Here is a 23,996-nt window from a genome sequence, read left to right on the forward strand (position 1 = left end):
CCGTGCACGTGACTCTGGTTTTAATTTGCTCTGTGTTTCTGTTGCAGAAGGCCTCTTTCGCGTGGTCCGAGGGTGGCGAGGAAGGTGGCGGCGGTGGAGGCGGCGGAGGAGGAGGCGGAGGTGGCGGAGGTGGTGGAACAGGGGGCACAGGAGCAGGCACCACGGGCCCAGCAGCCACCGGGGGCGGTGGTCTGGCCCATTGGGTCAGCGTGATGGCCGAGCACATCCACAACCCCCATTCCGCGACAGGGGTTGGAGGCGTCCATCATCAACAACAGTCGCCGCCTCAACCACCCTATCCGTGGAACAACGGCCTCTCCAGTGATGTGAGTTCAGCTTCTCCAGATTCTATTCAATTATCGTAGATTGTGGATCGTTGCGTGTCTCGTGCAAGGAATCGTACTATTTAGAAGAGAAGGATGAAATACGGAGAGAGACTCGGAGATATTCGGAAACCTAAAACGCGTCGGTCAACGTTAAACCCAACGAACACTAAAGACTTAATTTATTTATACATCTTGCTACTATCATTGCATACTGATAGTATCGCTTCCTATGGAAAATTCTTTATGGACAATTTTATACATTTCAATACTAGCTTTACGGGACTCGTCAAAGTGACGGATTAATTTTATTTATATTAATTTTATACATTATATAGAATTGATAATAATTTATTGGTAGGAATATCTTTCTAATAATAATTCTCTATCGCTTTTTAATTTACAATTAGAGAGATTGTAAATATACATTTTGTGTAATTTGCTATCAGGATCAAGTGTACTAAAATAACGTCGAAATATGATATCATTACTTTGATAGATAGCTAAAACGTAGTTGATTTTACTGCTTCGTAAATTCAGTGCTGGGATAAAAACTGTGGTACCAGTCATCTCGACTGGCACAGTATATTCGTCGGTAAGATTTCTTTCGTGAACCTAAACAGCACAAGAAATTATTCCTTTCCGGTGTAAAAAAAATTGTAAGGGGTGCTAGAAGCTCGTAGAATCTAGTATTTTAAATACGAGAAGATCATAGAAAAAAGTCTCGGCTAGCGGACGATCCTTGAAAGCGAATAAAAAACAACAGAAGACGCATAACGACGGGTGCCGCGTCAACGGAAGACGACGCCGTTACACGCGTCCTAGAAATGCGCGAAAAAAAGGATCCGTCAGTTTTTTGGCCGGTGAACGGGTTATACCCCCGTTTCGATTTTGTTTTCCGCTCTTTCTCTCTCTCTCTCTCTCCCTCCCCACTCTGTCACCCCTGTTGTCTCCGCGCGGGAATCCTGCATAATTTCGTCGAGGCTGGGATTAGAGGAGGAAGCGGTGAAAGTGAAAGGATTCGGAAGGAAGACAAAGGGATCGATGGGACCGGCCGAAAAAAATTACGGCGGACCAATGGAGGGGCGAGAGCTGGAAAGGGTTGAAGATCTCTTTGCATACTCTTCGCCCCGCCCTGCGGAGAAAAAAAAACAAACAGACGGAAGCGCGAAAAAAATTTTTCGATCCGAGAGCGGTGGGGGTTGATTTGAATACGCGGGGTGGGAGACTCTTGTCTCGTGCAACGGCATCCTCGGCAGTTTTTTGGCACCACGGATTTTTTAACGGACGCTCTTCTTCGAGTGTTCCCCTCCACCAATACCACCCTTGAGAGTCTACAAAATCACTATGACAGCTCCTCCTAAAAAATTGTTAAGTTTGGGAGGTGAAGTTTTTGAACCCTTTAGACTCGAGAGATAATTTTAAGGCACTGTTAAAAATTTTGAAATATTTACAGCGAAATAATGATTGCGGTTTACTTAATTAATTCTTAAATTAAATATTTGATCAATCTTCTACATACGTCACGAAATATCGTGACAAAATAAATAATCAACGAGTTTGGATTTAGAACTGGAAAGATTGCCAGCGCAAAGGGTTAACTTCAAATTATCCTGTTCCACTACCTGGATATACGATTACGAGTTGATGGAGAAGACAAAGCTACCAGCGTAGAAAAAGTATCGTAGGGTAAGAGGAAAGAGAAAGTTGTAGAATGACTTAGAAATGCAGAAGAAATGAAAACGAGGCTGCAGGGAAGCCACGGTAGAGTGTGCAATAGAAAGTCGCTACAATAAATTAGGATTGGTTAGGCTAGAGTAGATTAGAGTAAGATGTATGGAATGATGAGTGGTTGCACGGGAAAAACTAGGACGGGTTTACGTAACAATTCTTATAAAGGAACAAGAAAAATGAAAATTAATTCAGCTCGAAATTATCATTGACTATGAATCACGTTTAGACTTACTTTCTTAACTTTCGATTAGCCTGCGTAATTGAGCAACTCGGTGAGCCTACACCGGATCACTTCTGACCCATAGCTGAATGTTTACTATACTTACTTTGCATCTTACATTTTTGAATAACGTTTATCCTCCTAGGAGGAGAGGAGTTTGTTTAAAAAATGTAAAACTGTAATTAGTCGCTTCTTGGCTACGCTCAAGTTCTGGGTCATCGGTAATCCAATCTCGACTACGCGATAGTTAATTACTATCTATTTCTGGACTTAAGGTCATTCAAAGGCCGTCGTCATTGAATTCGTTCTTTCGTCGGCTATAATAGCGTGAAATTACAAATATCTGTCGCCGTTTTAAAAAAGTCGTGGCTAGAGCTGAGTCTTTTATTGAACAAAAAACGGTTTCGGAACTCCTATTATATTACTTAAATTAAAAAAAGTATATATATTATCCTGTTCCACTCCTTTGCCGCGTAATTTCAACAACCACCCCTTTGAGCGACTCCGGCGATCCGGAGCCCTCCTTGAAACGCCTGAAAAACAAACAGCGTGGATTCACAACGGACAAACGCAACGTCAGCCTTGTGCTCCAACAATCGCGACAATCAAAAACTACCCCCCTCCATCGCGACAATCAGGAACTACCCCTTCCATGAGACAATGGCCTTGGAACAACGGTGCCTCGTCCCGTGACACGTCGCAAGGTGCTGCGACTCGCATCCACGAATCCGAATGACCGCTCAGGCATTCTGGAAAGGGGTGAGCGAAGGTGAATCAGGGGTAGGAAGACGCTTCCGTGGGCCCCGAGGATCAGCCGGTTTTTTTGTCTAGGCTCGGGCGCGCCCGCAGGACTCTTGGAGAGGCCTCTGCGGAAAAAACAAGGAGCCACGACAATGAGGGGACGATTTAAATAATCCGCGGCATGCAAATGTCTCGTAGATTCTCACGGGACGGGGCCCGGTCTGGCCCGTGGGCCGCGGTCACGGGTAGGGACTTGATCCGCCGAGAGAAACAGGAAGAAGGAACCGAAGACAATCGTGCAATCTGCATACGGGTGCCTCGAACCCTCTCTTGCGACGCGTTTCGGGGATGATCGACGGCTTCGAGCTAGAATTTAATTGTGCTTTCAGACCGCGACGCACGGTGCTACCTTTTTCCAGCGCGCAATTTTTTTTATGCTTGTAGCAGCAAAAAGCTGCCTTACTATACAGGGTGTCGATGGATAAGTGCCGTTTAAAGTCACCAGTAAACCGTTTGCTTTATGAAAAGCATACTTTTTCATCGTAACAAATATACAGCATTAAAAGAATTAAAATAACCTTTAAATGACTGTGAAAAATGTCGTAAATAAATTTGTTTATTGTGCTAACGCATTCTAGGTGAAAATACATGAAAAACACATTTGACACTTTCTTCGTAACATCAAACATTTACCTGTTATTTCAAGCAACACTTACTGATGGACACCCTGTGTACAGTGACACGCATTAATTTTCGGTCACTTCTTAAAACAGAACAACTTTTTAAAAATGAGTGTGTATATTTTTTTAGATAACAGAGAAGGAATGTGTTTTATAGATCTCTGTAACTTACGTGCATGCTAGAAATTTCATTGACATCGGTTAAGATCGTTGCGAGTTACAAATAATAAAAGGTAGCGAAGGTCGCAGTTTTCCACGAATTTCAACCAGAAACTGTAAAAAATCTAGAGATTTTAATATCTTTCAGTGCCTATATCTTGACTCTAGGTTAACCGATATTGATTAAATTTTCAGTATAAAGGTTATCGAAATCTACAAAACGCATTTTTGAAATTTTTCATTATAGACTTAGTTAAAAAAGTCAAATAAAGAGTATTTTGGTCATTGTGCAGTAAGCTTTAAAAAAGGTTATCCTATTTGAAAAGATGTCCGATTATTGATACGAGTCACTGCTTGTTACAGAGTGCCTAACATTGGCGATATAACCAGGAAAGGATGATTTTATATTAAAAAGAAATCGAAGATAGAATATAAAATTTTTTCAGTTGAGGCTTTGTTATCGCGGCAACCATCCTTGAATATTCAGCAATTTCAACAACTTTAGCATTACTAAATTAAGTTGGTAACTAAATTGTAGGTCTTATTTTTACTTAAGCCCACTCTAAATCAATAGCCAGAAATGAGTACTACAGCACCATGTAGAAACTAATGATATTATTGGTACTATTTATAAGTGACATACGATTTCTATCCAAATCCATCTATCTCAACTATTTTGAATCATAATTACGTGTCCGCGTACTCGCTGAATATTCGAAGTCGTTTTTCCCGACAACGAAACCTCAAATAAAAAATTGTATTTCTTATTTTCGATTTGTTTTTCCCATGTAGGATCACCTTCTTTTCGGTTGTACCGCCGATGCTGAGACACCCTGCATATTTCAGAGCGTCAAATGTCGTTTGAAATTTTAAAATATCGTTCACGGTTACTGGGACATAATCCATCCACGTTGACGAATTTTTGTGCTTCGTAATACCTTAACCTCTTCAGGGATGAATTTTTATAGTAGGGGAATATTCTATTTAATTCTTTCGTTTTTATTTATCATCTATCTCATTTTATTCGACGAGGTTTTGTTAGTATCGAAGGATTCTGTAGTGAATAGTTTTTCAATTGATTTTCATTTTCTTTACATTTAGAATAATCATAATTTTAAGAAAATTATAAATTTTAAGAAAGCGTACACATACGTGGCCGAGGGTGTGAAGAGGTTGAAGATGGTAGTTACGACTTTAATGTGTCAAGCTGAAGAAATCACTTGTACAACATTTTATATTTTAAAATATTTTTGTATTTGGTTTTTATTCTTCATCCAGCAATATGTCCTAAATCGTTGTCACATTATATATTGAAATACACCTAGAAACTTGTGAGAAGAACGTTGTCGACTATAACGTATGAGGGAAATTACACTCGTATTTCTTGTACTAACTTTACACAGTCGTAATCGTCCGGTTCTTTACACACATCGCAAACTTGTCGTAATTACTGATACACGCGGTTACACTGCACAATCTTGATATGTTTTCTGGTTACAATAAAGTATATATGTGTATGTAGAAATTTGACAAGAAATCTGTGACTTAAAGTAATGTCGACAATCATATTCAATCGAAAAATGTTGCCCATTTTTAAGGTGTTTAAATGGGCAATGTTAACGACGTTCAGATTAAGATCGGCATGCTTAATATTACTTTTATAAAAATGTAGTCAAATATCGGAAAATTATTAACATTTATACGAAAATACAACGTTAAAAACAACGCTTGTAAAATTAGTTTCAGATTTACATTTTGAATTTTGCACTCTTTTTTGTTATAACAGAATTTAGGCCAAATCTGGTTGATAAGCAGTTATATATAGAAATAACATGAATTTGTAGATACATGTATGTTTCCTTTTTACTCCTACAATTACGCTGCCCTTTATTTTTTGCCACAGTTTCCGAAGTCAATTATCTCACGACAACACTTTTATAAATGAAATTCGTCCTAATACTTAATATCATTTATGACCAGACTTTGTTTGGAGACTGATGCCAAAAACGAAATTCTGCATTTCTAATAACATTTAAATTCAGCTAACTGGACAGAGAATACCAGTTCTAATAAAAATGGACAAATTTATGATTCGTGGCCAACTTTTTGAGACTCCTACAATAACGTCTTTCCTTTCTTATTATTAGGTAGAGTCTTTAGAATTAAACCAACCTAAACAAATGTAGCTTTATAAGAATGACTAGACTGAATTCTTGTAAATTTTTCGACATTTTTATTGCAATGAATGCTCGAATAATAAAACTCTTTCAATCGTTTTTTAAGAAAGACTTTTTATAATTTCAACCGTTTGAAAATAAAAAATATAGGACCGATCCTTTTGTTCGGCATGGTAGGCTTCGTGATAATAGATAAGATCTTCTTCGACAAGGTTTTCTTTCCAGGCGAGGCCTGCTTTCGTAGACAAGGTCTTCTTAGTTTCTAGAACAGTTTTTGAACGAAGTCGAAAGGGGAAAATCATTTTTATCAGTAAAAAGTATACGGCGAACAAGTAGGACAAGGCGAAGACTGCGAAGTAGTCCAAGGCCACGAAAAGTGCCCTGAGCGTTTGAAGGGGTTCGGAAAGGAGGTACCCCTGTAAACACGTTTTCGGATGTTGTAATCTGTCGCCGGTTTCGCCCAGCGGGTGGTCAACCCTTTCTCCGTGCTTTTTTACGCCTGCCCGACCTTAATCCCTTAAAACGCTTAGAGCAGCTCTTTAGGGTAATTTCGCGATGCAGAGGGGAGGGAGATGGATTCAGCCCGGGATCGGCGAAGATGCAAAACACCTTGGAAAACACCGGCCCGAAGCGACTAACTGGAATCCGGTGCCGCGTGAGACTCCAGCAAAAGGAAACTACCCTTACGAAGATTATGCAAAGGAAGAAGAGTTTTCCACCCCTTTGGCTCCGGTTCCTCTGTCCCCCTTTGTCACGGTGCCGGGACGAAAATTAAAATAATGGCCCTCCGCGTACCCTGCTGCCAATTTTTTCTCTCTCGCTCCCTCTCCCTCCCCCCCCCCCTCTCTCTCTCTCTCTCTCGCTTGCTCTCGTTCTCTGCGACGTCTTCTACCCCTCCGCGGGCCATTCTCCACCGATCGAATTTTTTTCCACGGATTTTTTTTTGCTCGCGCAGCAACGGATGCAAATGGTGCAACGGCATTTTTGTCTCTGCGCGACGTGAGACAAAAAAAAAACGCGCGCGCACAGGGGAGAGACTCATTGTCTCGATGACGACGGGATCAACCCCTTCGTCGGCCGTTCCTCGATCTGGATCGGCTAATGAATTTTCGGCGTAACGTATCGCCGCCCAGAGATCGCTATAGACCCTGCAACCGGTCGCGATTTTTTCCACCGACATTTTTTTTTCTCATCCTCGTTACATTGTGCCACGGGGGCCGACGGCTGTCCCGGTTCTCTGTGCAACTTTTTCCGCGCGTTTTTTACAGGATCAGGGTTACGCAGTCAACTCCGGTTGACCGGATTTCCCGCGAGGGACGGCTTATTATTACTCTACTCTAATTTCGAGTTTCGACCAGGGGGCGAGACTAACTCGTTTAATATATCGGAGATCGTTTAATTGAATGCGAGGGGCGGATCCAATTCTATGGCTCGAGCTCTTCCGGTATCGTTTTCATTCTACCTTACCCGACAGCTCTTTCCTTTCCTCTCCTTTCCTTTCCTTTCGAACAGGAATGTCGCGGACGAATCGAAAATGCTTTCCTCGGAGGAATTCCTCTGGAAACGCGGCAGCCTGCAGCGTTTTGCATCTCTCGCGCTTCTAGCCGAGCGCTCCTATTCGAATGGAAAAGAAAATGGCGGAGGAGAGAAACTGAAAGGGAAATCACCGAGAAATTGTTCCGCCTGGGCGGTCATCGAACGATCACAGGACGAAATCGCGGGAAAAAGGGCCATAACTCTGTCCCGGGCCCAAATGTTGTGACACCGGCACCGTAAAGGGGTTCCTGGATGCGACTCCGCCTTTGTCTCTGCTTCAACCCCCGATCGGTCGACTCCGATGGCTGTCCACGGGGGGTTGTTTCCCCTGGCGGGGTCTTAATGCGCAAATTGTTGGCCGTGAAATGTTCTCGGCTGAGAAATCGCTGTCTTCGCTCATGATTATCTCTTGGATTTACGCGTTGGATATATAGACACGTACAATAATAAGTAATTCACTATAATATATGACTTGACTATAATTCGTAGCTTCTTGGTATGATTTGAATGAAAGTCGTCACCAACGTGTTTTTAAGATTATTGAATTGTGATATGTTGTCGAAAATGCAACATTTTTTTTTTTAAGTTAATCTATTGCGAACAATTTGATGTAACGTGTGTGTTAAAATTTAGTCGAAAGCTTTTACAATAAAGAATTAAATACAAAATTCAAAATGGAAAATCAAACACTATTGTTATAAGGATGGTTTATAAGTTACTGTTTTGTGGATAATTATTGGAATATAAAATTAAATATACCAATCTAAAATAATATTTTTGGTTCGATAAATCATTCTTCACAATATTACTTTTCTGGTTCGACATACAAAGATTCATCGAACTGCGGATCATCTTGACAAAAAAGTTATCCATGATATGAAAAGTCAGCTAAATACCTAAAAAAATATTGAAGTTACAAAATAAAAAAACGTATAAAAGAACGTAAAACATGTCCTTGCCATAACCACGAAGACATCCTCGCGTTAAAAAAACTAGTAGCGACAAGAACATGCGTCAGTTTGCTTTTTTTTTTAAATCGCACGTCTAGTAAATTTTTTTTAATCTCAACTTATATGGAACACACTGTATACACTATATCAGCATTTGCATTTACTTCGAAAATTGCATTTCGGCTAACTTTGCTGAAGAAAGTAACACTCTGCGACAGTTTTAACTGCGCACCCCCCTTAACACGTTCAGTGCCGATAATCAGTTTAATCAATTAGAAAGTTGATATTTATCATAGGGGTTGGCATTAGAACTTTTTCGCATTCGAACCATTCTAGTCAGATTCAGTTCGTTCAAATATATTGCAATGAAAATGAATTTTCAAAATTCGTCAGAAATTAGTGTCACATTTGACTTACGCGGCGCTCGACGTGTTGAAGCTCTTTTGACCGCGAGTTTGTTTAAATGCCTAAACCTATGCAGCAGCTTTATCGTTGCTTTTTAACAATGGCGAGTTGCGTACCGGCGTCGATTATTCAGCAATGTACTCGGGGATCGAGTCCCAGAATGAGAGAGTCATCGCGTGGAGATCGAAAAGCTTTCACCGTTAACCCGAAGACGTGGGCAAAGAGTGCTGTAGAGCGAGCACCGTTAGACGGAAAAAAAATTGTTAGCGCCCATGAAAGACGCGGCCGGGACGTTTCTTCCGGAGATTACATGTCCCGGCTCTCGTGGAACGAGAGGAGTGGCGAGGAGAGGAAAAAGTTGCATGCGAGGGGTGTGCCGGGCGAGAGAGAGGGGTGCGTATGCAGATCGTCGTGAAAGTGGAGTACAAAGGACCCATAGTCTCACGCTATTGTGGTCCAGGTAAAATAAAGGTACGTCGGCCCTCGGGCCGTCCCCCGGACACCCGGTCCTCTCCTGATGTCTCTTTAATTTTTATTAATGACGGGGAATTTGAATTTCTGCATCGGTGATATGGGAACGACGCCTCGGACGACGAGGCGTACGTGACTCGGACGGATTTTTCCTCCGAGTGAACGACACCTCGCGTCATCGATCATAATTATCCGGGACGGGTTAACAGGCGACGTTCTCGATCGGGATCGAAGGGTAGCCGCGGCAGGAAACTCGGAGGAATCGATCGGAAACGTATTAATTGTCGGGGATTGAAGGCGCTGGTGTAATCTTCAAGATCAATCGGACTATAATTGATCGAAGTAACGAGCCCGTGGAGAACTTCTGTCGGTGGATTTCGAATAAACTTATTTTTATATATAAATCTAGTTTTAATCCTTGCACTCTCCTTCAAAAGTCTTAGAACATTTATAGAAAACTAAATGAATTTGAGAAACCGATAGGAGATTGTTACAATTTTTCTGTTTTATTTCAAGTGAATTGTATTCAACTGTAACAAATACATTTGCATTAATAATTTTCATCGTAATGAAAATAACGTCGACTCTCTAAACGGAAATTAAATTTTTTCTTCGATAATATATCCACCGCGATTTGTAATTACAGTAGAAACTCTGTTATTCGCAGGTTTATTTGTGTAATATATCGATTTCAAAGCATTCAATTATTTAAATATCTTATTCAGGTCTTTTATTAAGCGATAATGTGTCTAAATAATATAATAATTAAATAAGGGAATGTTCGAATAAGAGAATATTGTAAAAAATAAATGTTCGGATGAGGGAGTCTCCGCTGTACTTCTTGGACTAATTTCGACATCCGTTTTATATTAGTGTGTCTATTATTTCAAATCCTATTCGGTAGCATGAATTTTTTTACAATATTTCACATATTTAGAAGACGTATCGTATGAGATGCACCCTGCCTTCGAATTCAATGACTAAAATGAAATAAATGAGTACAGTAATTGCATAAGTGACAAAAATTTATAACTTACTATTCAATTTCAATAACACAATGCCAGTAAATTTAATACTAAAAATAAAACATTACCTAAATTGAATGAAAGAATACAATTTACACACGTTTTTCTCAAAATATGTTTTGTTCTCGATAAAATTGTTCAATATCCAGCTAGATCGTCATTATGTGACGCATTTTCTATCTATATCTATTTTGAGTCTACAACTCTTTTAATAAAAAAAAAAGTACTAAAATTGAACGACGAAGTAAGATGTACATTTGTTCAATAACTGAGATACCAGAGTACCCTCATAAGAAACAGTTTTATAAGATTAAAAGACAATATTCTTCGGACAATTAATAAAGATCATTCTTTTTCGCGGCAATAAATATCAAATAAATAAAAATAAATGTTTACATAATAATACAAAAATAAATGTTTACATATAAAAGGTATAAGAAATTACAGTGACGTAATGTAGGAGTTCTCCATAGGGATACTCGGGCACCCTGGTCATAGAACAATATCCACGAGTTTGTACAATATCTATGAAATGTCCAGTTGAATTTCATTCGAAAAGCAAGAAGAAACCGAATTCGAAGATTGATGCTGGCCAGATTGGTGAAGTTGATATAGACCGTTGAAAAAGGTTGTTGCTCTCGTGGCTCACCGGAACGCTTCAGCGTCGGTGCCGCGGACTGCGAGACGGGGAGAGAATCTAATTAATGCATTCCGTGTTGTCAGCTCGTTAAAGTGGCGCGTAGAAACGCGTGTCGCGAAGAAACAGTAGATTCAGTGTTTTAGACGGCCACGTGTTTTTTAATGACGAGTAGCAGACGCCGCCGCAGTTGCGGCGTGGCGCGGCGCGGCGCGGCGTGGCGCGGCGTTCCGTGGTGCGGCGGGTCGATCGAAGGGGCCCACAGCGTGTCTCCCGGACTTTTTCGACGAACAAAGCGCCTCAGAGGCCCTCGAATAAACGCCCGGAGAAAAAATCTCTGTCCCGGCTGCTCCGATTTAATTCCGTCGGAAAGTATCCCCGCGGAAAGTTTGGAAACAGTCCGAAAGCAAACTGCCGGGACCCGCGAGGAACGTCGACGAGGAACCTCGGCCCTCCTTCTTCGTCCCTCCTCCTCTTTCTTCTTGTTCGCCGACCGGAAAAAGTTGGTCAAAAAGCTCCGAGCTTCACGCTACATTCCATTCCGATTCAATCGGATAACACATTCCTACGGAATCGTGTGTTTTAAGACCGTCCCGGCGGGGCGGGCGGGGCCGGCGCGATAAGAAAAAGTTGCGCGGAGGATGTCGAATTAAATTGAAAAGACTGTCCGCAGGGTAGCAGCAACACCGGTCGCGAAACTGTCGAAAATTTTTCGGGGAGACAGGTGGGGGAAGGACGCGCGCGCGGAAAGTTACGCGATTAAACTTTCAACTACTTCCGCACGTCACAATCGAGATTCCCGGAAGTTCCGGTAAGACTTTCCGGGGAAGTTCGGGGCCGAAGGAAAATCCCGAAAGTTCGACTACTGAAAGGGATTTCCAGCGTGTCCGCTCTCCCTCTCTCTTTCTCTCTCTCTCTCTCTCTCTTTCCCTCTTTCTCTCTCTCTCTCTTTCCCTCTCTCTCCCTCTCTCTCTCTTTGCATCGCCGTTTCCCTTGGTCCATTCCTGCGCCGATCGAATCGACGTGTACCGAACGCAAGCGCTGCTTATTTCTGTCTCCTCGGTTTCGCGAATTCCTGGCCCGGGGAACGACAGCGAGGCTCGCAGCGAAATTGCGAATATCGGAATCGATGTTTAAGCCAGACGCACAAACGCACCGAGGGAAACGGAGGAAAATTGGAAAGGAGCACGCGCTCCCAGGAAATATCGAATCCGAAAGCTTGCGAATGCATTCCCGAAATTTCGCAACGCGACTGTAGGAAAACAATTCGCGATTTGGAAAACTGTCGACTCTCGAATATTGTTTAACCCTTATATAGGCAATCGATGTTTTTACGGTCGTTTGGCAACCGCGATTCTCGGATACCTAATTTATTGTATCTTTAAATTTTATTTAACCTTTGATTTTACAATTTCTTCAAAATTCGTAATTCTCCTCTCCGATTGTATAAAAGATGCTGTTTTAAACAATTCAAAAGCAAAATATCCTCAGAATGCAATGTTTCGAAGTTAATCGTCTGGAGATTTTTGAACGAATAGTTAAGATATTGTATTTTTAATGAAAGATGTTTATTTAATCAAAATATGACACATTTTCTTCGATACACTTTTCCCGACGAATTTTCTCAAATGACAAAAATATTTCTGGGAAATTTCTTTTTCGCAAAAGATAACGCTGTTAATAAACAATGAGACTGGGAAGAGGACATAAACAACAAACGGGAATAAGACAGCAGACATTTACACGTAATAAAAATGCGACGTTTCATAAATATTTATTTCAATTTAGAAAAGAACTTTGTCTTCCAATAATTCAAACCCGATTAGAAAGTATTCCGAATTAAAAAGTATCTTAACTTAAAATTTGTAATTGTTGAAAAGAATATTTTTCAAAATTTTTATTTAATATTGGCATTACTGTATGCAATCTTTTTCCTTACAAGTGAAATGGTGTCCACGCTTGTGTAAATATATTAAATAAAAACAGAAATATTTTAGCTTTATTGTTTGGTAACACTTCAGATAGGGTCGCGCTAAAGTAAATTATATATGAATATATTATGTAAATGTAATGTTAAAATGTTTTATATAAATATCTTTTTGAAATCTTATATAAAATAACATCCAATAATTTTTAGATACTTTCTAAAATGCAATATCTTTTTAAATATTATACTAAATGATTTGAATTTTTTTAGATTTTTTAGAATATTTTTCTACTACTAAGAATGACAATATAAAATAAAAAATTGTCATTTTCTAACTTTTTTACCTAAACTTGCAATATCGAAATTTGTTAACACAATATTTAGTTACAAGCGTTAAAAGATTGTTAAAACAGCAGCTTTCTCACACTTATTCGTTGATAGTGCCAAAAATCGGAACAAAACTACAATTGATGCGATCTTGAATTATTTACAGTTTATACCAAGATCAACCAACTTCGACAAAGTTTTCAACGTGCATATAATTTATCGAGATCTACAAAATACATTTGTTAAATTTTCGGTTTAGACTGAGATAAAAAACCTAAAAATAAGAGTTTTTTAGTTTCTTTTGTCATTGTAGGCAATAGCAAAAATGAAAAAAGCTTTCTACTTATAGTCTAGTAGGTTGATCGCTCTATCATTTAAAATAGAAATTGATGTCGTTTAGTCCAGTTCTAGAAAAGTTATTACATTTTAAAAGGTGTCCGAATATTAACGGAAGTCACTATATGTATACATAAAAGTATTTAAAGAATGGGGATCCGTAACGATTTTTCAATATCGTACCAGGAAGTATAAACAAATTCCAACTGAACGTAGAAGCGGGGCACCGGGTTTCACGGAAGAAACGAGAACTTGTTAAGAACAAGAGCCGGAACGGAACTTTGGCCGGCGGGAGATCTTAGTCGCGGCGCTCGAATTCGGTGGCGCCAATTAAAAAGAAATAGAAGCAATTATGCAAGGAGGGTCTCCATCGACGCCGGAGAGGCGTTTAAAGGGGTCAAGAGCGAGCTGTTTGTCGCGGAGGAAAGGGAAATCGTGGCAAAGGAGTCCTCCCGACAGAAATAACAGAGGGAGAATGTGGCGAGCACTTTCTCCGGAGAAATTTTTCCTCGGTTTTCCCGCTGTTTAACGAAGAACACGGAGAGGACGGGCGAGGGATCGGTGGCTGGAAGACGCGAGCCACGAAGAATCGCGGAAAAAAATGTCCGTGGAAATATCGGAATCGATATTCGACCCCCGGCGGCGACGTACGAAGGTGGAAAGAAGACAGAGGAAGACGGGAAATGGAAGAAAACTCAACCAGGCGCCGGACCGGCCTTTGAAGAGCCGGAGCTACCAATGTTGCCGCCATCTTTCCGATATTTGATGGATCTCGAGAGAGAGAGAAGAGGACCGGCTTCTTCCATCTGTCGCGCGATATTGAAGATCCAACGAAAGGGGTAGAGAGCAGGGACGCAGAGGGGCGGCCGTGTCCCCGGGATATTTACGTAATTAAATATGCGAGGAACCGTTCCGCTACGCGCTTCGAAGGCTCCGTTGAAGCTGCGAAAAAATCTAGCTCCCGTTCCCGCAGCGTTCTTCAACGTCGCCTCGTTGTCTTATTTATTTACTTATTGCGGCGAGAGCGTGCGGAAACCCAGCGGGGCCGAAGAGAATTCGCCATTCAGAAAATTGTGCGATTTAATATCCGAGGCGTTGGACGAAGGAATGGAAGGCGATTTATTTACGGGCAGAGTGGCGAGTTGGGTATTTCCCGGACGGTTAAAAATATAGAAGGCAGCAAAAGTCCGAGGGAAGACGTTATTTAACGCGAATAATTGACGACCGCTGACTGGTTCTCGATTCCATCGGTTGCAATTAATACGTCGAATTTGATCGCTTCCTCCTCAAAGTTCGAGGACGAGTGCGCTACGGACGAGAAGCCGCCAGTCAAACTTCTTAATTCAATTACAGAAATTATTCTCGGCGGAGTGGAATTAGAAAACTCAATCCCGCACGTTTATGTTCGTTCGGGGGGAACGGATGGAAATGGAACGGTCGCGATCGACTGAGAGGAGACGCTTTAAAACAGGCTCGCGGGGAGACTGACCACGCCAACGAATCAAATTGAAAGCGTCTTGCGTTTCGAGCCAACTGCTTTCTCATATCTTGGAACAATCGAGGCGGGGTAATGTCTTTGATTTGTCACCGCGCATAATTGTTAATTTACTCTGCAGTTATCGAATAGAACGCATTACATTTTTTGTTAAAAAGTAAACAAAAGGAGGGTGTAAACAAATTTAATACATCTTATTTGTCAGTAGATTGATTTCTATGGTAATCGCGACATCTTTTAATTTACTCGTGTATGCCGGATTCATATACAGGTTGGCCCAAAAAACAATTAATAATCTGAAAGTGTAGGGTTTCCGAGATTATACTTTGTTTACGAATCATATTAACGAAGAACTAGTCAGGAAGAGACGGGTTCGACTGAGGTGTGGTGGCCGAACCAATAAGCGGAACTGGGCTTCACCTACTCGTCGGCTCGTCTCTCATTGGTCAATTTTTTTCGCTAATAACTCGTTAACGATGCTTCAGAGAACATTTTTGTAAAGGAAAAAGTTACTTCGGGAAACCCTCATTTTCCGATTGCGAGTGACTTTTTAAAATGAAAAGTACCCTTTATTGGTAGACGCAGAGTAACCAGCTCCACTACGTTGGTCTCTGCAATCCCAAAACACTTTTAAATTACCTGCAAACGTGTAAATAGTAAATAAATACTAAAACATTGAGGCATTATATTTTGAAAATAATAATATTTTCGTTATCGAGGCTTTATTTGAAGTCAACCGCAACTTCGCGATCTTATTTATACCGCAAAATAGAAGGGGCTCGTCCTAGGATTAATTTTCTGTAAGGTATAAAATCAAAAACAAACGAATCGAAGATTGAAACGACGCTGGTTCGTTGAACCGTGCCGGAAGAGGTCCGGGTTGAATTTCTCGTGCGGCGATCGACGGTCGCGTAATTCTGCGGCAGGAACCGCTCCATAAAACGCAGCCCGATGCGCCGGAAAAAATAATGTTTTCCCGGGGCGTCGAGTCGCCGACGAAAAAAACCGAGGGCGAAAGAAAAAGGCGAAACCGAGGAGGACGGGGGCCGCTGGAACGACTGACGAAGATCGATATCTCGAAAAAAGAATGTCGGCGAGAGAAAAAAGGAGCTGCAATTTAGCGGCAGAATGAACCTCGGAGGGTCATAGTTACCCGTTGCCGGACTTTATGGATTAAACGAGGAAAACCGGAGTGAACGGGGAAGGGGGCGATAAAGAAAATCGAGGCGGCCGAGAGAACAAGGGTGGAAATCCTTGCCGACATTCGCATAAACGATATCCCCCGGATAAAGGAAACGATTAAAAATCTTGGAACGCGAGAAGATTAAAAAACGCCGCGATAAGATTGCGTCCCCGTGGGAGAAAGATGGAGGAGCAGTTTTCTGCCGATGGTCGTCGGCGATGTTAACGCGATAGTCGGTCAGTTCGAATTTCTCTCCCTCGTCCTCCGTGTCTCACGCGTGTGTCTACGTACGCGTGTACGTGCGCGCGCGCGCGCGTGTTCTCTGGTCTCTCTTCCGCTCTCCGGAGCCGGCGGATATTTTTATAAAATTATTCGGAGCCCGAGGCGTCCTCTATCTCGCCGCTATTTTGATGGAAACAGGAAAAAGGGAGGAAAAGGGCGGCACTCGCGGAAATAGGGAAAAAGCGGGGGGCGAGGAAGGGATGCAGTGGGGCGGGGGGCAGAGGGGATACGGAAGAAAAAGAAAAACCGGCCACGGGATCGATATTGAACCCCCTCCCGGAAAAAAAGAAGGGCGGGAAAGAACGAAGGTACAAAGAGGAAGAAGCCGAGAGAGATGGGGCTTTGAGGAAGGACGGTGGCTCGCGATAAAAAGCAAGATTTTCAATATGTTGCGGAAATATCGACGAGCTCCGCTCGTGTCCGCCGTCTTCGACCGCCCACGACTCGTCCGACCCGACTTTTTCGCGTTTTATGCGACCGTTGCTCCTGCAGAGCTTACCGCTCGCAGAGCCGTGGACACTCGTTTCCTCGTTTCCGATGCTCCAAACAATCTCGCGAACCGCTCCCCGCGAGATCTCCGCGAGCAAAAATTCATGCGAAATTAGTCCGCCTCGAATCGAGCAGACCTCGCGCCCGGAGGAAAACGGTCCTCTTCGACTCCGACTCCGCGCGGAAGGAACGGAACGTCGAACAGATTTTTATTAAGGAACGTTTCGTCTGGGCCAACGAAACCGTAGGAATAAAGGATGAGGGTGTCGGAGGGTGAAAGAGGGTGAAAGAGGGTGCACCAAGAGGCGGAATAAACGGCGAACGCGAAGGAATCGCGAGAAAATTCGTCGCTCACCCCCTCCGGGTGACCGATGAGCGCACCCCGGCACGCTAGATCGAGAAATATAACTTCTTTCGGTGGGGGCGGCGGAGGCGGAGAGGCGGGGAGTCGGTGGCACGAGAGTGGTACGGGGTAGGCGGGGTGAAAGAAAGAACTCCTGGAAATGACGCTCGCACGGACGTTGAAAAAAAAGGACGAAGAAATATCAGGATCGATATTCGACCCGGAAAAAGGAGCAGCGCTGCGAGGTGCCTGGAGGGGTGCGGGTGCGGGGCGGTGGGCGCGAGGGGCTGACGGGGGCGGCAGCAAAGGGGGCGGAAGAGAAAAGTGAGAAAAAGGAAGCGGCGTGTGCACCCGGAGAACCCCGGGCTGCACTTTGAAGGAACGTACAATGGCGAGGCGTTCTCTTTCCTAATATTTACAGGAACGGTCGAGTCGAGTACCGGCAATTCCGCCGTATCCCCCCCTTCCACTCCTCATTCCCGCACCCGATCATAATAAATGCTACTGCCGCTGTCGAACCGCCGCGCCGCCCCTTTTATTCATTTCTACATATCCTTTCAGCGCGACCGTTCTCCGTTAATTTTTCATCTCGACTCGGCCACCGTCGCGTTCGATCGCGCCGGCATAATAAAACAATCGGATCGCGCGTTCCACGGGAATTAGCCGGGAGACGGTCGACCTAGTCGTCGTCGTCGTCGTCTTCGCGGTGCTCTGTGTCCCTCCTCTGTGTCGCCGCTTTCGAAAGGTAGCGTCGTCGAGATGGTGCGAGATCCGCACCAGGATGCGCTCCCGAGATCTATTTTTCATATCTCGCCGAGCGCGGTAATCGTTCCAAGTTATTACACGCTATTATCGGCGCCCTTCTCACATGGTTCGCAGGTAGCCGAGCCAGCCGTCTAATATCGATTCGATGATCCACGATCGATCACCGGGTCTACGAGCCTGTTTTTTAATGCGACGATTCGCAAAAGAGTCCCCGGGGACGGATTGATCGGGGGAAGCCCCGGTGAAAATGAGCGATCGACGGGGTCTCGAGGACGACCGTGATCGACGCATTAATCTTCGTTGATCTCTCTCTCGCTTCTCGACACGGCTAAGTGTTCTAAATATTCCGACATCTGCGTCGAGAGATTTATCGTGACGCTGGCGCCGCGAGCGGAGAACTCGGTCGAAGCCTAGAAAAAAAACCGAGAGAGGGATTAAGGGAAAGCGCTTCGAGTGTTTCTGTAAGATTTTTCTGGATTTTTTCCGAACCGAGAAACCGGAGATTTTTCCGTTTTCACAGGCTTGAGATATCGAGCGATTCCGCTCGAGTTCGCGTCGCATCGGCGATACGCGACCCGGCACGCGGCAGGTGCATAAATTCGCGGACCGGCAGGTGCGCGATGATCCGGTGCATCGCAGGGAAATCGACAATGGGCCCTTCGAGCGAACTAGCGACTCTGCCCATCCGTTTTCGCTTGTTTTCCGATACAGGGCCAATAGATCCGAGGATACCGAACAAACGTCGCCGGCAACGAGCACGGTTTTCGGGAATGGGTTCGTAACCGGACCGCGCCAGCCCGTCCATCGCATCGTCGGGATACTTCGTTTCTATAACGGAGAATTCCCTCCTTTTTTGCCACCTCTGACGAACGTATCGATTTTCCAGATAATTTATTTGCACCATTAATTTCGAAACCTGAGAAAAGTTGCTCATTGTTCGCGGGATTGTATTGTGGCCGGGATAACAATGTAATTTCAATATCCATTCTCTCGCATCACTATAATTCAATAACGGGCGGAGCGGTCCGTCGACGTAACTCGGAGATGTGCAGGAAGGAACAGAGAAAATGTCGATCCTAATCAATGAAGACATTGTTTCATCGTGGTGCATGCTCCGGCTAATTGTACCAACAGCTCCCCAATTAAATGCGTTTCCACCTCTAAGTCGCACGCGACGTTCCTCGATGTATGTAAAATGCATCTGCAACACAAAGCATAGTTGAAATTCTTTTCTTCCGGCGTTCAAACTTTCACTTTGGATTCGACATTTTATACTTACACGAAAATTTGCTTTACATTTCATCACGATTTGAGACACACGTGTTTATAGTTTAGGATCTTTTTAGCGACTGTAGACGCACGTGCCTACGTACGATGCCTATATATTAAATGTTGGTATTAACTTTCTTGTTTTTATTCGTGAAAATCAACATTTATTATAAAAGCATTTGCTTTTAATTTGAAGTACTGCCCATCGTTGACTACGTTCTACGTTGCTATGTTGCAACGCACGTCCAAGCATTGCCGTGTTTAAAAATCACATTATCGTGTCTTTTCACTGCGGACCCCATGCATGTATGGCAAAAATGAGTAGCATCATCTCGAAATAATATGGAGATTAAAAGAATTTCAAGAAATCATTGTATTGACTTCAATCTAATAAAATTATACAATAAGGAATTAACTCTTTATTAAGTTTTTATCTCTTGCAATTAATGTAAACAATTTTTATTTCGCATAAGCGTCCGCAATTTTGTTATTATTCACTTATTGTTTACAAATCAGCGAAACGACTCTGAAATCCAGTAACGAGATGTTCACGAAATGTCGGCAACAGTATGAACCGGCATGAAATGTTCCAGTTACGCTATCTCTTGAAAAAAAAAATCAATTCCGACACCTAAGTCAATGCATACCACACCTGTTATCAACATTGTTCGATCCAGATTTGCCGATTCACAGTTGTATCTCTATCTTCTCGCATCAGGGGAAAAGTGTTCCACAGGGGGGCACGAGGGTTGAATCGAGATCGACCTGCTTTCAAACGGAAGCTACCCCTTCCTCGATCCATCGAACCCTCGTGTCCCATGGAAATTCGGACCGTCGAATCCGTGTCGGCTCGCGGAGCAATTTGCACGCCGAGAACACGGTATTTACATGCTATAGACGAGCCATTATGCGCGGAGAAGAACGTTCGAACGTTGGAGAAGATGTTCGGGGAAGACGATGGCTGCGGAGCTACTTGAAAACGTCGATGGCCCCGTATCGCAAAGACGTCATCGCGGGCATTAGAAGCCTGGAATCAGCGTGTCGCACTCGAAGTGCACCGCGATCCTCGAGGGCCCTCTCGAAGGGCCGGCTCACTGGGAGAATTCACGAAACAACTGGCCCTCTGTGCTCTCCCCGACGTCTCCCCCCCACCCCCCGTCCCCTCTCTGCTCGCGAGCAGGGAGAGAGGGCCACTTTTGTTGCTCGTTTCCTTGGTCGGTCGAGTGCTCGATTCACTTGTTGGGCCAATTCCCCGGTTTTCGTCGCGTTCCTCCCTCCTCATCTTCGTCCCCCATCCGCCACCGATTGCAATCGCGAATTTATCCCTCGATACGCCGCGCCGTCTCGAATTTCTCCACGAAATTATTTTAAAACTTAGAACAATACAGAGTATCCATCGTAACGGTCGCGTCGATTTCCCAGGCATCCACGCTAATCTGCCGGAAAAATGTTTGGACCAAATGTTAACGAGTACTTCGAGGAGAACGATATGCGTCAGTAACAATTTCGAGAAACTCTTTCCGTCCGAAAGGTTTATTCCAGGACCAAAATAGTTTTCGATAAAAGTTCAAGATGAATAAAATCAGAAAGGGGAAAGAAGCAAGAATAAATAGAAAAAAGACAAAATACATGTGTGATAAAGAAACGGTAGTTATTTGTGACTCGACCTGATACAATTCATCGAAGGGAACGGCGCTGCCGGTGCAATGAGGAAGTTGCGAACGGTTATGCACCGAGTAGTTCGAGAAGTTCCTCTGTGCTCCGTGCGTCGCCCATTTTCGGGGGTGTTTTTGTTGCCTTCTGTCGCTGAGTGCTCGCCGGTGCCAAGCACCACTTCCTAGCCAGGAAGAGTCCTCTCGAGATGTCTGCTCTCTTCTGGATACCTTAAATTAGGGAGAGTAATGGGCCCAGCGGTTGAGAGTTTCCGAAGCGAATCGTTCCCGCGACTCTCTTCGACGAAACTTGCGTCCCTGGCTGGCAAAGGGGACAGCATCCCTTATCCGCCGCATTCGGACGAGAAAATCCGGTGGACGAACGATAAGCGAATTAGATCGACGACCATCCAATTTAGAACAACGAAAATTAAATCGTTAGATTAGCTCCATCCGTACCATTGTAATCGATTCCTGGACCATTTATATTTATTACATGTTTTAGCGCATTTATTCATTTCATAACTATGTTGGTCGTCATTAATGTATTAACTCTTTGCACTATAATAACGATTAATACGCGTGACGAATGTTTCGTGCATGATTCGATAAATACGGCTGGCAATCATTTCTATTAGATCGAAACACAATTTGAAGCCTCTGTTATTGAAATCTGGGAATGAAAGTAAACAAGGGCAATTGGGACACTAGAATCATCTCATTACATCAAGGAAATAATTAAGGACGAAACAGTCGTAATCAACGTAGCTTTGAAAGCGTAATAAGTGCACGAGGTTAATAATTAACATCTTCATCCTTAATAGTTTCCGGAATAGAAGCAGACAAATTTTGTTTCTTGCGTCTTTATTTGAAGATTTTGATTTTTAACAGGAAAAGAAAATTTTGTTTCAGTTTGAAAGACACGAATAACATTTATGTGTAATAGATTCTGTATAAAATCTTTATCACGAGTCTGACACGGTGTTACGGTGAAACGGGATAACCCTGTAAGTGTCTAGTCCGTGACAGGTGGACAGTTTCGTATATCATTTTATTTTACCTAGTTCTTCACTTTTCGTTGAGTACGAAAGTTATTTGGCAAACTATTTAATAATAGAAGAAACGATAAGCAATTTCAATCCAGACTCCTGCATTTCGCGGTTCGCTTAACCTGTTCAGGGATGAATTTTTATAGCAGGGAACAATCTATTTAATTGTTTCTTTTTTATTTATCATCCACCGCATTTGATTTGATGAGGTTTTGTTACTATTGCTTAGCAATTCTGTAATAAATAGTTTTTCAATTGATTAACATTTTCTTTACACTTGGAGTAATCATAATTTTAAGAAAACGAAACGTACACATGCGTGGCCAATGGCGTGAATAGGTTAAGGTATTATAAGCCAATTTTTATTCCGCGCATGCCGTTATTTAGTTTAATTTCTAGAAATCGACAACTAGACTGGCGATCCTTGTGCAAAATAAAAATGATCGCCATCGACTTCAACAAACATGAGTCAAATAAAAACGTCTTCCTTTTTGTAATAATTTCTATGTGTTGTAAATAACGAATGGATGTCTTTAAATTCTTTTAACATTTTCATTGTTTGAAATGTCAGTAACTGCTTTTATTGTAAACGCATCAAATATTGATAACAGGAGAATCAAATCTCGCTTCCAATTAGAAGAGACGAATACCATTCACATTCAGCAGACCACTCTTGGTGTTTCACTGTGCAAACGGCGAAATATTTGCCGTTCACTAATTTTTGCTCTCGACGAGCTTCTCTAAACTTAATTCGGTCATTTAAACCCTTTCCGCGGTCGTTTATCGCTTTGCGTTCATGAAATTCTTCGCGAAAGGAACAAATGTATTATCAGCACGAACTTATAGGACGACCTAATATACATTATGTACACATTTGCAAATGAACTACAAACTACTAATTTATTCGCCAAACTTGCTACTTATAAACCCATGTTTAATTCTAACTTTTCATGAGCGCGGAGTCACTAAAAATCGGCACAAGGAACCTCGTTAGAAATACACAAATTAAAACAAATTCTTTACTCGACAACTTTTTTCAGAAACAGCTGCCGTAAACGAAATATTCGATAGACCGCGATCGAACTTGGTGCAGTGACTACTTGCATACAAAAAGTTGATTCGATACATGCACTACTGGTTTTTAGAATGAGAAATTCCGGGTACTTTGATGTAACCAAGAGTTATCACTAAACGTAATATCGCCGGTGGAATAACCGGTTTCCGGTTTTCTACTTCAGCTTTACTGAAATTGTAGACATGCTTATATTACAAATGATCTACTAAACAAGATTACCATAATTGCATCCAACGTTGCTAGATCGAAAACAAGATTTTATAAACTGTTTACTTGCCTCACCGATTCTTTGCCTTTCAATATAAGATGCGCTTTCGCTTTTCTTATTATAATAACGGTTGTAAATAAATCTCTGTACTCCGGCATGTATTATAATAAAAAACAGATTTTAAATAAATGCAATCTTACGGGTTCCATAAAATCAGATAAACCAGTCACTTTCGGTGCTCGGCACGTTTAGCGTTAAAGCGTGAAGCTACAATTACGCCCGATCAATCCCCGAAACTGCCGTCGAATCAGTTTCCGGGGGTGAGCAACACCGAGAATCGTCGGCCCGTCATTCATGCCTCGAATTATAAACGGAATTATCTCGGCGAGACGAGCTCGATAGAGTAATTTCAGTCAGAAAGCGGGCCGGAGACTCGTATTTCTCCGTCACGTTCCGGAGAGGGTTGGAGAGCGACGGGGGTGAGATTCTCGCGGACGATTCCTCGCTTTACGTCTCCTACCCCCCGGTCCTCTGTGCT

At 42.7% G+C, this 23,996-nt stretch overlaps 1 protein-coding gene across 1 annotated transcript in view; it reads left to right on the forward strand.

Annotated features, from left to right (window-relative positions):
* LOC144469470 (zinc finger protein rotund) overlaps positions 1–23,996 on the forward strand; it is a 298,144-nt gene that overhangs the window by 107,375 nt on the left and 166,773 nt on the right. Inside the window, exon 2 of the mRNA XM_078179804.1 lies at positions 48–326. Coding sequence (XP_078035930.1) covers positions 48–326 — 279 coding nt within the window. The remainder of the gene's footprint in view (positions 1–47; positions 327–23,996) is intronic.

Source organism: Augochlora pura, chromosome 4, assembly GCF_028453695.1.
Source record: "Augochlora pura isolate Apur16 chromosome 4, APUR_v2.2.1, whole genome shotgun sequence".
Taxonomy (NCBI): domain Eukaryota; kingdom Metazoa; phylum Arthropoda; class Insecta; order Hymenoptera; family Halictidae; genus Augochlora; species Augochlora pura.